Genomic DNA, 16,205 nt, shown 5'->3' with positions numbered 1-16,205 from the left:
TATTAGCATTCTCACTCTAGTATCCTAGCAATTTTTACAGAAGCAGGACCCTTTAGGTCCTGAGCACTTTCCTTTATTAAAGCACTTCTCAATAAATGCTCTCAAGCCCAAACCACCTAAGATGTTAAGCTTAGTGTTATTTCCCAAGTCCAGTTTTCCTTCTTGGACAAATAACACTATTGTGAAACATTTGTTTTATTTAAATGAAAAAGATTACCTGTTTTAATCACTGATTTCAATTCAGTCTTCAAACTACACAGTAGTCACACTCAACATGAATTGGTAAAAATATAAATCATCATAAGCTTTTAAGGAATTACAGCATTATGGAAACACATCCCTGAGTTTAGATTTCATTGTTAAAATGTAAGTTTTAGAGTAGTTTATATTCTGCATTCTACATTCCAACAAAACCTTAGAATTTAAGTATATGTTGAACTCTTGATTATAATCCAAAAATGTCTTGAAGTGAGAAAGCTCTATCCAGCTAGGTAAATAAAACTCTGTATATGATTTAGATGATTCTGATAACCCTTCGTGCTTCTATATGCATTTTTGTAGAAAATTAACAAGTTTCCATATGAGGAAATATATGTTAATGTTTCCTTTATTTTTAACCACTTGCTAAAATATTAAATATATTTTTTGAAGTCTATTAAAATTCAAGAAGACATGTTTGAGTATTTGTTGCCAAGAAAACGGCTTAATATTTAGTAGTTTTCTTTTTTCAATTTTTTAATTATCTTTAGCTGCTTGTACAAGGGGTTTCAATTTAACATGTCACTTTATGAGTACAGTGCATTTGATCAGTGTCACCCTTTCCATCATTCTTTCCCCTCTTCCATCCTAACCCCACTCGTCCCCTCAGGTTACATGTAGTCTTAATCCATGCTAATGGTTGTGTTCCTTATCCCGTCCAGAGGTAATGAGAGGGGGGAAAATATTTTGTGCTGTTTGGGTGGTCAGTAGTGTATTGAAATATCTTCAGAGTTAAAAATAGAGAGACCCGGAGGAAAATGATATCCTTCTTCCTCTGGTTGTATGTTTACTGATGTGGTCTACCCAAAGCAATAAGGAAGATAGAAACATGTGGGTTTCACAAGCAACTACAGAATTTGGTGTGTATTTATTTGAAAATCACAATAATCAGCTGAAATATCCATAAAATGTCTTCCGTGCTGCTTTGATGTGCTCTGAACTTTCTTAATATGTATCTGCATCTAATTTTATAATGAAATAAGCTCCCTCACTGATCTTTGACCTTAGTTCAATACTGAGAAACTAGCTATGTTCCAACTAATAGGAAATAGAGTTATCTTCATATTTTATATCTTATTAATATAAGAAAAATATAAAAATAAATATACTTCCAAGTAGGAAAAAAATCAATAAAATAAGAATTAGTTGTATTAAATAGCATCTGTAGATTTGATATATCTCATACAGATTAAAAACTGTTGGTAAAGATGGTATTTTTCTCTTTTATTTGGAACTATCCACTGTATAAATAATACAGATTGCTCTAAAGGCAACAGGTTCAATATTCAAAGTACTAGGATGGAAAAAGACTCAAAGTATTCAGACGCCAACATGCCTACTTACCTATGTTAGGCTGGCATTTTCCTTTAAATGTGTTAACATGCTTGGTTTTACAACTTTTTTTTTGTTCTAGTCTATGCAAGAGAAACTTTCTAAAGAGAAATTTACCACACAAAAGATGGTGGAAGAACTAGAAAGAAAAGAAAGAAATCTACAGAGATTAACAAAAGCAGTACTTGAAGTAAGTAGAGGAAAATCAGATGGCCTTGGGAGAATGATTCACTGCCTATTCACAGTTTTAAGTCAGTGGTTGGGTTGTATACATTAATTGCATGGAGTTAATTATTAGAAAAATTTCAAATTGAAAATTTGAGTTTAATATACCAGTTAATTAAATCTATTAAGTTTCTTAAGAAAATTACAATAGAAAAACAAACCTTTATCTTACATCTTAAAATACAGCATACCAATAACAGCAAAATCAAATGCTGTCCGGATATTAAGGCCTGTATTGTTCAAATAAAGCACACACTGAATGTAAACAAAACAACCCTAAGGAAAGATGTAGCATTGGCAACTTGATCATTGGACAGATCACTTTTTTTAAAGTGGCTTATCTCAGTTATGGGGACAGGGGATTTCGTTGTTGCCACACATGTTTACAATGTATCATAATCATTTTATACCCTTTATCGTGCTCCCTATCTTCTTTCCCCACTGCCAGAAGTTTATTTTGCTATTTTCACACTTGGAAATTATGTATTTCCAACACATTCAAATTCTTTCATCGTTTTCTTATATAAAGTATGAGATTAAATACTTGTCCTGTGTTTGAAGACACTTTTTGCAAAGAATACTTATTTTGACTGTCATCATTACAAATTTTAAAAAGTTAAGGACATTCTCATATAATAGATCCTTTGTATCCCTGGGAAATTGTTTCCGAAGAGACTAATATTGAGCAAAAGACACACGTGTCCAAGATGCATAGAGCTCAGTATTGTACTGTGGGCGCTTGGTTCATTTTTCCTGTAACACCTTCCAAACATGGTATCTAAAAAATTACAATACAAACATGTTATCTAAAAAATTCTTAATTTTTACATTATTACTTAAATTGAACACATAATCTTTTAGCTCATTTTTTTGTGCACCCTTTGTTTTGGGGAGACATGTTTATAAAAATGAAGGTGAAAGAAACAGCAGATCACACAATAATTTAAGCACCACTGACTAAAGTGGCACTGGCTGAGAACTTCTTTGCATCATGTAAATTTTGTAATGAATATGAGGCTTTGTAAAGTTTTGTTTTTGATATTTCTTAGGATATTTGAGTTTTTATCTGTGTGTATTAGTTGTACAAAGGAGTCTCACCAAGGTATTTCTTGCATACATGTATTGAACTTGAATCAAATTCACTTTATTCTCTTTTCCAGTTCCCCTATTTTTTTAACAGCTTTCAGTGAGTTCTCTCATGCATCTTCATACACAAACAAAATGTATTTTAGTATTATACATTTGTCATCATTCCTTTTCCCTCTCCCCTAATCAGCCCCACTATTGTAATTATATGAGGCAGAGATAATGATAGATATATCCTGATATATTACACATACCATAGATAGATGATATATAATACATATGTAGATTACATATAGTTACATATTATGATATATAGATATATATTATGATATAGGTGTATATGTGTGTTTCATATTTTCTTTATTCATCACTTGTAGGGCATTTAGACTGAAGTCTTCTATAACTTGGCTGTTGGGAATAGTGTTGCAGTGTTTAAAGGTTTCTAATTACATCTTAATTACATTTTTTCAGATATATGCCCAGTAGTCATGTCACTGTATCACACTGTATCACATTTTAGTTTTCCAAGGAATCTCCATATCGATTTCCGTAGTGGTTGCACTAATTTCCATCCCTTCTAACAGGATGTAAAGGTTCTGCCTCCATCCTCCATCCTTACCAGCATTATTTGTTGTTTGTACTCTTGATGATGACCATTCTAACTAAGGTGAGATGAAATGTCAATGTCAGTTTGATTTTACATTTCTCTTATGGCCAGGGAAAGTGAAAATTCTTTATTTATATATTTAGTGACTATTGTACTTTGTTCAAGAAGCATCTAGTCAGCTCTTTCGCTTTTAATTGGGTTACTGGTTCTTTTTAAAGTTTTGAGCTCCTTTTATATTCTGGTTATTAATCTCTTGTCAGATGAATAGCTAGCAAAGGTTTTTTCCCTTTCTACCAGTTCTTTCTTCTTTTGGTAACTGCTGTGCAAAAGCTTTTCAGTTTGATGCAATCCCATTATTCTCCTCCTTATTGGCTGAGGCATTGAAGTCTTTTTTGAAAGTTGTCACCTATACCTATATCTTGCAGTGTTTTCCTATAGTAGGGTGAAAGTTCCATGTCTTAGATTAAGATCCTTGATCCACTCTGAATTGGATGAAAGACACAGATCTGTTTTCAGTGTTAAGCATGCAGATTCCCAGTTTTTCCAGCACCATTTGTTGAGTTAGTTGTCTTTTATCCATTATATGCTTTGGGCAACTTTTTTAAAAACTAGATAGCTATAATTGTGTGGGATTATTTTTGCCTGTACCATGCTGGTTTTGTTACTATGGCTCTAGAGTATAATTTGAAGTCAGGTATTGTGATTCTTCCAACATTGCTCTTTTTTCAGATTATTACTTCTTGGCTTTTATTTATTTTTATTTTTTAAAATTTTATTTTATTGTAAAGGTGATGTACCAGAGGGTTACAGTTACATAAGTAAGGTAATGAGTACATTTTTGTCCAAACAGTGTTACCCCCTCTCTAATTTTCTCCCACTTTCCTCCCCCATCTCTTCTCCCCCACAAGTTGTAAAGTTCATTTCCAACATAGTATCTAGTGATACCATTTGCCCTACCATTTCAGTGATTTCCTTTCCCTTCCCCAAATCAGGTAAACTTATATTCAAGACAAAGGGTACTGAAATCAGAAACAGTGACCACGGGGGAATAAAAAATGAAAGAAGAAGAAAAAAATGAAATACAAAAGAAATAACTATGAACAGTACACTAAAAAAAGAAAAAAGAACCACAAAAACCCTTGTTTCCATGTTATGGAGATCATTTCAATTAGCATCATTTTATGTAGTCATATGTACATAGCTATTGAACTATTGTGATCCTCTCCTAAGACGATCCTAGGCATATACTAATTGTTACAACTGAGGGAAACTATGGAGCCGATGTTTACTTGGATTTGGCTTACTTCACTTAATAAGACTTTTTCCAAGTCTATCCATTTCCTTATAAAAGGGACGATGTCGTTCTTTCTGATGAAAGCATAGAATTCCATTGTGTATATATATCACATTTTCTTGATCCATTCATCTACTGAGGGGCATCTGAGTTGGTTCCATATCTTAGCTATGGTAAATAATGCTACAGTGAACATGGTTGTACTCATAGCTTTAGTATGGCCTTGTTTGTGATCACTGGGTAAATGCTCAGGAGTGAGATTTCTGGGTCATAAAGGAACTCTATGAAGAACTCTTCTGAAGAATCTCCATACTTTCCAGAATAGTTAAACAAGTTTATATTCCCACTAATAGTGTAGTAGTATTCCCTTTTGGCCACACCCACCAGCATCTGTTCATTAATTTTCTTGATATTGGTCATTCTAACTGGGATGAGGTAGACTCTCAATGTAGTTTTGATTTGCATTTTGTTTATGGCCAGAAATGGTGAACATTTCTTTGTGTCTATTACCCATTCTTATTTCTTCTTCAGGGAAGTCTCTTTTTAATTCTTTAGCCCACTTATTAATGGGGTGGTTGTTTATTTGAGGGTTTGTTGTGGGTGTTTTTGAGTTCTAAGTATATTTTTGATATGAGGCCCTTGTCTATTGTATGGCTAGTGAAGATCTTCTCCCAGTCTCTGAGCTTTCTGTTTATCTTGCTAGCTATGTCCGTTGCCATGCAGAAGCTCTGCAGTTTAGTACAATTCCCATTTTCCAGCCTTTCTTTCATTTGTTGTGTTTCTGGATCTTTATTTAAGAAGCTTTGACCTGTGCCAAGGAGCTTTAGTGTTTCTCCTATCTCTTCCTGTAATATTTTCAGGGTATCCAGCATTCTCTTTTTGAGAAACTACTGAAGCTCAAGGATGTTTGGTTTCATGTTTTTTTCCCCTGAAGGTTACCTTAGAGTTAGTTTAAGGTGAGATGCTGAAAGACTTAGAGAACGTCAGATGGCACAGAAGAATCACTTCTACTATATATTTTTTCTTTTTCCTATTGCATATTTGCAGTTGAATTTGGTTAATGTTGCATTTAATATAACATTTGATTTGACTTTAGACAGACTTTAGATTTCACCTACACAATTAGGAGAAATGTTAATGTGTATAACTTCTTAATGAGTATTTTTCCACTGTTCTAACAAATTATTTTCTTTATTCTTTGCAGAACCAAAGACAAACAGAAGAAACTAGCTCTTTATTAGATCAGAGCCAGGAATTGGACCTGTCTAGGCAGCAGACCATTCATTCTAAACGGCCATTATTTGATTTGACTGTGATTGATCAGCTGTTTAAAGAAATGTCCTATTGTTTGTTTGACTTAAAAGCACTGTGCAGTATTCTTAATCAGCGAGCTCAGGGCAAGGAGCCTAATCTTTCATTATTACTGGGAATCAGATGTAAGTAGCTGATGACTTGTCCTCACTTTATTGCTTAACAGTTTTGAAACCTGTCTTCACAAATCCATTTATTTTGGTTCTCTCCTTCTGACTTGAATTTATGAGGCTTTAATTCAGTGCGATATACTTCCTTACTAAAACTGACCTCATTATGCCTGGAAGTCAGAAAGCATATTTTTCAGAAGGCAGAATGCCAGGAGATGTGTCTTATGCAGAATCTGGCACTTGGGGCTTGTTACAGTAGTTAAGTGATTTTCCAATTACTTTGCTCCAAGTAATGAAGCTTTTATTACTTTCATATGATAGCTGCATAGACTAATGACTCAGTCTTCTACTGGCAAAATATTTGTAAAGAAATATTTACTACTTCTTTATTCTGTGTATATTTTATAGAATTAACCAGTGCTTTCTCATGGTCCAGTCTTCACTGCTTACATGTATTGGCCATGTCATATATGATGTTGGTTTTTATACTTTCCTGTCTTTGCCTCAATTCTATCTTCTTCCACACCTATAGTGAGAGAGAGAGCTGCTGTAATATTATCCTAGTGTGAGCTTGACCTTCTGTGCTGCATTTGCTGGAATGACTGCAGTCCTAGATTTATAGAATATTGAAATATTGGTCTCTTTGTAATAAAGAGGAAATCCACTCCAGTTGAACAAGTGTAGGATGACTATGTAAGGCTTATGAACAAACGTGGATATATAAAAATGGTGAATATTTGAGAACTTCCACTCAATAAACACTTAACAGATGCCTTCAATGGTTGAGCTGTTAGGAGCTGGTAATGCAAATAAAGTGAACACAGCTCACCCACATGTTAACTGAGTTATTAGAACATTGTATTAAGTGCTACAATTGAGTTGTGGGCAGAGGAGAGTGGAAACATGAGACATGGAAAGAGCTGTGATAGCTTTATGGAAGAGCTGGAATTCGATAAGGGTTTTAGAGAAGAAAAGGAAAAAAATTGCTCTCAAGAGCAAGAAGAAAACACAAGAAGACTCAGTTTCCCTGTCATTTTGGAACTGATCACCCCTTCAATTATTTCATTATATACTACATTTCATTGTAGGATTTATTAGCTTTTTTTAAATAATGGAGCTATCCTAATACAAATAAAAGGTTCAGAATCTTACCACATACATCTCCTAGTGTATACTCCTTCCACTCCTTATTCAACCCAGAGTCCTTACCTTACATTTAGACCAGCCAAGTAATTTGTCAAAAAAACAATTGATTCCTTTGGCTCCTTGTCCAATGTCTCCTTCAGTTATCTTTTGGCATTGCATACCACTCATCTTAGAGTTCTGTGACACCTTGGTTTCCATGACAAACTCTAAATTCTGCTTCTACCCTTATGACTTCTCAACCTCAGTCTTTTGAGTTCTCTGCCATTTATTATTGGGTCCTTAGGAATTGTTTGTTGAGTTTTGTTGTTATCTTTTGCTTTGTTTCACTTCATTTTGTTTGAGACAAATATATATCTTGCTATATAGCCCAGGCTGTTCTCAGACTTGGAATCCTCTGCCTCTACTTTCTGCGTGCAAGGATTAAAGGCATGAATCATATGATCTGCACTTGATTTTTTTGTTTGTTTGTTTTATTCTCTATTTTCTTCAAGTAATCTTATCCATGTCCTACCTTCACATCTCTATTGTGCTGTTGCTCTAATTCAGGTTTTCATAGTCCTAAACTGAATTAGTCTTGCTTCACCCATCTTACTCTTCTTCCTCCAGTCCGTTTTTCACATTGTTGTCAGAATGATCTGCCAAAAGTAAGTGTAGTGTCATATATGTAACATCATAAATATTAGGAATAAAGATAACCATATTTCTTGTAAATCCTCTCATATAATTTGTGTTGTACCATTTTTAGCTGAATACTACTTTTCTTGAAGTTTCTCAAAGTCTGTCAGGCTATTTTGTTTTCTAGTTTCAAGGCCCATACAATGAGCAAATCCATACTGCTTCTTCAGTAAGGCCTGTATGCTTTCTTCTTCGTGTGACTAAGTTACTTGACATCACACCTTCAGGAAAGTACCAGTGCTAATAAGGGTCTTAAGGAAAGATTTATTTCACAATAACTAAGTACATAAATCACTGGACTAAATAAATCAGCTGACTCAAGGCCTTACCTCCTAGTTATTCAGGCATTGGGCAGTTAGCAATCAACTAGATATTTTGGGACTGTAGATCTCAGCACCTTTGCTATATATTTTGAAAACAGATATTTGCATGCCAAAGAAACCCATTTTGTAATCATAAAAATTAAAAATACTTCCTTTTACTATGTAAAAGATCTTTATATTTTGCCAAATGAGAAGAACCAAGTGTTCTAGTTGAGCTTGAAAAGAGACATTAGAACACATCTTTCCATTTTTGGAGTATTGTCATCCATTAAACATGTTGAATTTGTATTACTATAGAAATTGAATATATTTTAATTAGCAAAGTGAAAGACAAACTAGGTAATATGTGTTTAATATCGAATGACTTATGTTTTAAACCTGAGCCTCACTGATGTGTGTTGTACTCTATTCCCATTGGTAAGGTGAAAAGCTTAAAATGTTTATTCAAACAAAAATTGAAGTATTCATTCTGTGTTTTATTTACACAGCAATGAACTGTTCAGCTGAAGAGACTGGAAATGACCACAGTCCAGAAACACTCAGTAAAAAACTGTCAGATGTGTGCCAGTTACGGAGGGACATTGATGAATTACGGACTACAATATCAGACCGCTATGCTCAGGACATGGGAGACAACTGCATAACCCAGTGATCAAGTGTTGGTCCTACAGCAATAATGACCCATTGTTAAATGCTGCTGTGTCATGGTTCTTCACATTTCATTTTAGGAATTACAATGTAAAATGGCAAGAGACATGACTTGAACATAGGGGTTTTTATGGAATTTTTTTGGGGGGGATGGGGAAGAGGTAAGGAGGTTTAGAAGAGACTTAGCTGATCAAGCAAAACAATCAAATTACCATTTGAAAAAATTGTTAAAGTATGCAAGAAAAGACATCTGCATTTTTAAACTACTGATTGTAGGACCAAGCTGTGAAGAATGCCCTTCAGATAAAGAGATAGGATCTCATTTACTCCTACAGTTTTGTGTGTTTGTGTATGCATGGACATGTGGAGTTTGTAGGCATTTTTCACAAAATAAGGATTTCAAGGGTAAAGGAGAGCTTCTGAAAAAGGCACCTATTCTTACAGTTTATTCTTACAGTTCTTTCATATAGTAGCTTGTGTTTTATTTTGAGATTTTTCAAGGGCTGGGTAAAGAAGAGTCCCATCAGCAGGCAAGTGTTCTAATAAAAATACAGTAGGCAAATCATCTATGTTTTAAACAATCTGTGTGTCAAGATGATCAGGTTGTGGAGTCAGGTTGATTATCACAGTTTAGTACAGTAGATAGGTTGGCTATTTTTCCAGAGTGACTGTACATTGCCCTAGAGGTGTGAAATTTTGACATGATGATTGTTTTCATTATCATTGTAAGTAACTTAATGCATTACAAGAAAATTTAACTTAATTTGCACTAATTTCTAACATGCCTCTATTTGAATATGCATGTATGTATGAAGTCCTCAGATCATTATTGTAAAAGAAAGACTGACAACTCTGGCACAATAGCTTATTTATCCAAATCTCCATGTTTCCATTCTAACATTATTGTACTCATTTTGGAGTTGAAACTACTTTTAAGAGAAAGCCAACAAAAATTATTTACATCTGAATTCAAACTGGCATTAACTCTAAACCAAGAAGATATTTAATTCCATGTATTAGCTATATTATGTTAAGAATGGTGTTCTTCATAAAAAATCCTTGGCTAAATTCTTAATCTGGAGTACAGGGTATTACTATGAAATGCAACTAATATTTAGTAGACTTGCTATCATTTAAACTTTCAAATGAGTATTGTCTGGTTTAGTTAGTATTTTGGAAAGAATACTTTATTCTTCATAGTATTCTTCACATGCTTTTAAATATACTTAGTTATAACAAAGCACTGCACCATCAGACACACACACATTTCACCTAGGCAAGACTGAATAAGAAGTGAGGGAATAGCATATGAATTAAGCAATATAATATTTGTATTGGATTTTCATGGCAGGTGTTAAGATTGTTCTAGAAAATATTTTCCTGTTCTCAATAATCAGAACACAGTAAGATAAGGCCTTCAAGTAGACTTAACCCAGGAAGATACTTAGTTCAGAATTCTGACTTCTTTACTGCTCTCGATAAATTGTTTTATAGTTGTGTTTCAACAGTTTCTTAATACATTGTAAAGTAGTCCATGTCCCTTTTACTTGGTGCCTTGGTTCACTCCTCTTTCTCTTCTTAGGGTCTGGCCTAAGACGAAAAAATGTATTGTGATCATTCTACAATTCACAAACCCTGACCTAGGGAGGGACTTAGTCACTGCTAAGTAGTTGGCTTTCTGAAAATATATTCACTTTTTTATGTTAGTGCTTTAAAGATAATCAAGGAATCATAAATTTATACCAAAACTTATATGCAAAAAAGTCTGCCTTGTGAAAATTGTCAGTTGAAAATGTTCCTATAGAGTAGTAAAGTATAGATCATCAAGCATAGATTAGCCACAGAACAGCAAGTAATATTTCTATATTCACTTTGAATAGAATCACTGCCATCTTGTAAAGATTTCTGAAATAAAGGCACCTAGGGTCATAGGACTAACAAACAAGTTATTACTGATTTGGGTTAGTAAGTTCTTAATTAGGTATTTCCTAGGTTTTTAGTTCATGTTCCAGTGATTTATGGTTGTCATTGGTTTTATTCTACTGTAGGCATCATTTGATAAAACAATTTGGTTTTAATAAGTTAGTTTTTTAAAACAAAATTTACTTGTCTTGAGGCATATTTTTTTAATTTAAGAAATTAACTAACTGCTGCTAATTCACTCCATTTTCCAAATATATTTCTCCCATAAAAAGAAGTTAAGATATGATAGTTTAAGTGTAATCCTTATAGAACATAGAGCTTAAAAGCACCTTAAGAGTAAATACTAAGTTTGGGAGAGAATTTGTAGCGGGGAGGGAGATAGTAGTACTAATTTTTTTTTTCAGAAAATTTCCTTTCATCAAGACACCTTCTAAGGTTGAAAGTTACTAGTATCACAATGAAGCAAATAAGATGGGCAAACAGTACAACTAGTGTTTTGCCTCTTTTTGAACTACAGTGCAGTACAATGACATCTGCCTGGGATGAACTTTAACCTAAAATTTAAGTCCAAATGAAAATTTTCTTAGATAATGAAACCTTTTGATTATGCTTTTGTGCATTAAATGTTGATTATCTCAGGAAATGTCATGTGGCATGAACATTATTTGTCTTTTCAAGTTGAGCTTATTCTAACTTAAGTCACACATAATGGACAGGACATAAGTTATCAAAATGAAAGTCTCCTGTGACCTGTGCAGATAAAATTAGTTGAATTAAGGACACAATAGATATCTTTTTACCTGAAGTCAGAAAAATTGAATGACTTTATTGAAACTGTTAGTAACTTTTTCAATGGCTCCTTTTAAAATTTTGACTTGACTAAGGAAGAAATAACTTTTTTGTTTTTTTTAAAGTGTGGCTCCTTTTTATATTTGAAATAGGATTCAGTATCTAATAACAGTATTACATCTTAGTGAAATTTATTTTGGTTATGAGAATTTTTTTAACTAAATTAGGCTTTTTTTCTGTGGCTTTAAAATATAAAGGATGAAAGTATTGCTAATGTGAGTATTGTACATTCCCAGTTTACCAGTGGGCTTATAAATTAATTCTGGCATTTGTAAAGGAACTGCTTTATTGGGACAGTGTTTCTTAAATGGCAGCTGAGTACTTGGATTGCATTTTTACATAGCTTAGTGTAGCTTAGACATACCTTTATTTTGAATTGTTGACATTCTCTTATGTAGATTTCTATCCCTTATAAATTCATAATTCCTATAAAAAGCAATTCTCATAGCCATACACACTCAGACTATATAATTTGAAACTGCTGATAGCTGTAGCTTCCAGACATAAAGCTAATTCATTTTGTTTTTACTTTTGACAGTCTTTTTAGTGTTCACAAACCAAGAAAAACATCTCCTATATAACATAAAGAATAAAATTTCCAACTTTTGCCCCCAAATGCTATTGGTGGTAATTGCTATGTGATTATATCATACATTTAATCATGAAGGGGGAAGATTGGGGTTTTTTATGTAAAAGAAATACTGAATATAATTGTTTCAGATCATTAAGTCATCAACAACACAGTTGCAGATGTATGCAGAGAGAACCTTTTGTGCCTTTTGCCTGCAGTAAACATTTTTCTATATTACATGAGCTATGAGAATGTTGATGATTATTGCACCTTGTTGTACTGTAAATAGACTTGATAAGGATTTTCTTTAAGCAAGGATCAATTTTTCCTTAACTGGTTAGCTGACTTAGTAAAAAGTGAAGGAAATTATCAGATAGCTGTCTTTGGAACTCAATCTTTTCTATAATAGTGAGCAGGAAATTCCTTTCGAATGTATTCATTTATGTGTACATATATACATATATCTATGAGTAATTATTTAAATACCTACATGGAAAATTCAGCATCTCGCTGGTGTGGTGACAAGTACTAAGGTGCTCGCGGTTAACATAAAAGCACAGCAGAGCGTGTCATCATTCACCTCGACTGGTGGGTGTGCATACCAGGTTCTGTTTTTGAACCACTTGGAATACCTCATGTGTAAATACAGTGTTCATAATTTAAAAATGAAATACAGTTATTATATAAAAAAGAATGTGAAGCCACTGGTTGGCTTATGCCTTCTAATTTGTCATTTTTGCCTCCTATTTTGTAAAAGGGTTGTTTTTGTTTTTGGTTTTTTAATAGGGTTTACAGCTAGAAATTTGAATGCCAAAGTTCTATTTATTAACTAAGAATAAAGTTTTCAATGTTAATGGCTAGTATTTTTCCACTGGACTATTGTTTGTTGATGTTGGAATTTGTATTTATAGAGAAATAAATTTTTTATAAAATTATTTTGTCGTCTTAGTATTTAATATTAATATAAGAATGTTTTTGAAATTGCATACTCTATCCTGAGGTCACTTGACTTTCTATACACGCACAGATAATTTGTGACTAGAACATGGAGACTTCTGCCTTCTAAAGTGTGTCTTATAATCCTTTGTACTTGCTAAAATGCTTGTTCTCAGGGCCTTCCCAGGAAGGGTGTGGAGATTATGTGATGCCAGGTAGCATAAGTACAAAGTCATATCTGTACCATTTCAACTAATAGTACTGTGTCCTCATACATTTTTACTACCTTATTTAAATAACAAGGCATCTTTCTGGTTTTCCAGCAGAGAAAATTTGACTTCAGTCTGGAACACTGATTACCAAAGATTTTGCTGTTGAATCACATGTTGTTGGTTTTCTCCTAAAAGATCAGAGGTTGAAACTTTACTGCTACAGGTACATATGAGATCATTGGGATGGAACCTTGATATCTGAGCTTGCTATGCTAGACTCAGAGATGCCCTTCTGGTGGCAGCGTAGGTCCTGGCTCTAAAACAGAGGCCATAACCACCTTCTTTCCAAGAAGCTGGATGATGGCATCTTTTTGTACTTCAGCAAAGCATTTGCCTTCTATTTCAGATAACTTGTCATTGCTTGGTCAGAGTTTTTATTCCTCACTAAAAGTTTTAATGAGGAATATAATTGAGTTATCAGGAAAAAGATCCCATTAGAAATCTTTAAAAAGTTATATTTCAGACTATATAGGTACAATCAAGAACAGATAAAATCCTAGACTTTTTTCTTCTTCTGTCTGTTGTAGGGCTTTAACTCAGGGCCTGGATGCTGTCCCTGAGGTCTCTTTGCTAAAGGTTAGTGCTCTGCCACTTTAAGCCACTGAACTACTTTGATTTTCTGGTAGTTAATTAGAGGTAAGAGGCTGGCTTTGACCTGTGATCCTCATATCTCAGCCTCATGAGTAGCTAGGATTACAGATGTAAGCCACAAGCACCCAGCCATGTACATAGATTTGTATGTCTTCCCTTCCTTCCCTGTTCTTACTGCTATCCAAACTCCACATATTTTCAGGGTTTTTTTTTTTTGTCAGATGATCTTTTCTTGAAATAGTCTCTCTTGTACTTCTTAACTAGTCAGATGTTCTACCACACCACTGTTGATGTCATCTTTGATGTCATGAGGATGGCAGCCACCAACATTACAGCTCACAGACTTGTCACTGCCCAAGATCTCCTTAATGCCTCCAGAAAGTTATCTGGCTAAAGATCTGTGCTGCATCTCCTGGGCAATCTCATCAAAAGAGATGTTGCCACTGTGTTTAACGTCTTTCTGTTTGTTTCTGTCTTGGTGGCTCCTTTAGGGCTTTGATGATCAGGGCAGAGGTAGAAGGTCCCACCTCAATCTGGGCCTGTCTGGATGGATGGTCATGTTCACTATAATCCTTAGGAATTTCTGGCCACCTGTTGCCTTAGCAATGTCATAAGCAACCTTTTTTCCAAGACAGACCCGGGAGTGAATTGTGGGGGTCAGGGCAGATGTGTTGCAGATTGGCCACCAGTGCACCTCAGACAGACAACTTTGATTTTCCTGGGGTGGAACTTGGGTGGCATGGTGGAGGTGGCTGGATTCGGGATGACAGGAGAAAGCTTCTTCACCTTTGCCTCCTCAAAGCTGAAAGACAAAAGCCATGTTCAACTTCTTAATGTTCTTTTTGTTCAAAAGGGTTTCATCGTGATATCTACAAATACCATACTTTCCTCAGATAGATGGATAGATAGAGTTAGATCTGTATTTATATCTTATGTGTTTACATACATGTTTATATCTAACATCCACATATCAGAAAGAACAATGCAGACTGTCTTGAGCATGAGCCTGGCTTATTTCACTTAATATGTTTTTCAGGTACATTCATTTCCCTGTAACACCAGATTTTCATGTTTTTTTTCTTCCTTACCAATGTAATATATATTGATAAAATAGATCTATTAAGAAAAATGCCAACAGCTCTGAGCTGTGAAAGGAACCTAGGGTGTATTAGTGGATTAGGTTCTGGAGACATTTACAAAAGTTTTCTTTGCCAGTAAGCCTTCAATCTGTTTGAAATGCTACATACACCCTATAATCTAAAGAGAAATAGTGGCACAGAAAACTTCATAAGGAAATTTGTGCTAAGCAAGGTACTATTTTCAGTAGAAAACTATATATTATTTTGAGTTTATCTTTCACGTCTGATCTAAACCCCTCAGGTTAGCATCACACAGAATAGTTTATTCTAAGAATCCTGTGTTCTCATTCATTTCTCCTTTCCTCTCTAGCTACTCCATGACAACTGATCTTCTATCCAGTTCCATAATGCTTTTCAAGAATACTATATCTGTGGACTTTTTTTTTGGTCGGTCATGGGGCTTGAACTCTGGACCTGGGCTCTGTCTCTTGGCTCTTAAGCTCAAGGCTAGCGCTCTACCACTTGAGCCATAGTGCCACTTCTGGTTTTCTGGTGGTTTATTGGAGATAAAAGTCACAGACTTTTCTGCCTGGGCTGGCTTTGAACTGCGATCCTCAGATCTCAGCCTCCTGAATAGCTAGGATTACAGGTGTGATCCACTGGTGCCCAGCTAAATGTGGACATACTTTTTAATTTGCTTGGGTAAAGTTTGAGGAGTATGTTTGCTGAATCATGTAGTGCAATTTGGCATACCAACAGCTGGCATTCCTACTGGTGATGGATGTATTGCTGTGCCTTCTCATAGACATTTGGTGTTGGCAGTGTTTGGGATTTTAACTATTCTAATAGGTGTATAGTGGAGACTTGCTGTCATTCGAGTTTGCAATTTCCTAATGATTTGTGATACTCTTCATCTTTTCATATGCATATTTTCTCTTCCTGTCTCATAACTTTTTAGTTGTCTCCCCC

At 34.5% G+C, this 16,205-nt stretch overlaps 1 protein-coding gene and 1 pseudogene across 1 annotated transcript in view; one reads left to right on the top strand and one right to left on the bottom strand.

The window, feature by feature from the left end:
• Positions 1-13,293, top strand: part of Cep85l (centrosomal protein 85 like) — a 93,924-nt gene extending 80,631 nt beyond the window's left edge. Inside the window, exons 11-13 of the mRNA XM_042679747.1 lie at positions 1,673-1,780; positions 6,007-6,238; positions 8,856-13,293. Coding sequence (XP_042535681.1) covers positions 1,673-1,780; positions 6,007-6,238; positions 8,856-9,019 — 504 coding nt within the window. The 3' untranslated portion in view covers positions 9,020-13,293. The remainder of the gene's footprint in view (positions 1-1,672; positions 1,781-6,006; positions 6,239-8,855) is intronic.
• A 1,120-nt stretch (positions 13,294-14,413) lies between these two features.
• On the bottom strand, positions 14,414-14,907 carry LOC122103063 (annotated as a pseudogene).
• Between the last annotated feature and the right edge of the window lie 1,298 nt (positions 14,908-16,205).

Source organism: Dipodomys spectabilis, unplaced genomic scaffold, assembly GCF_019054845.1.
Source record: "Dipodomys spectabilis isolate Male_0828 unplaced genomic scaffold, ASM1905484v1 ptg000001l, whole genome shotgun sequence".
Classification (NCBI taxonomy): domain Eukaryota; kingdom Metazoa; phylum Chordata; class Mammalia; order Rodentia; family Heteromyidae; genus Dipodomys; species Dipodomys spectabilis.
Note: the sequence above shows the minus strand (reverse complement) of the source record. Positions and strands in the feature narration are given on the sequence as shown.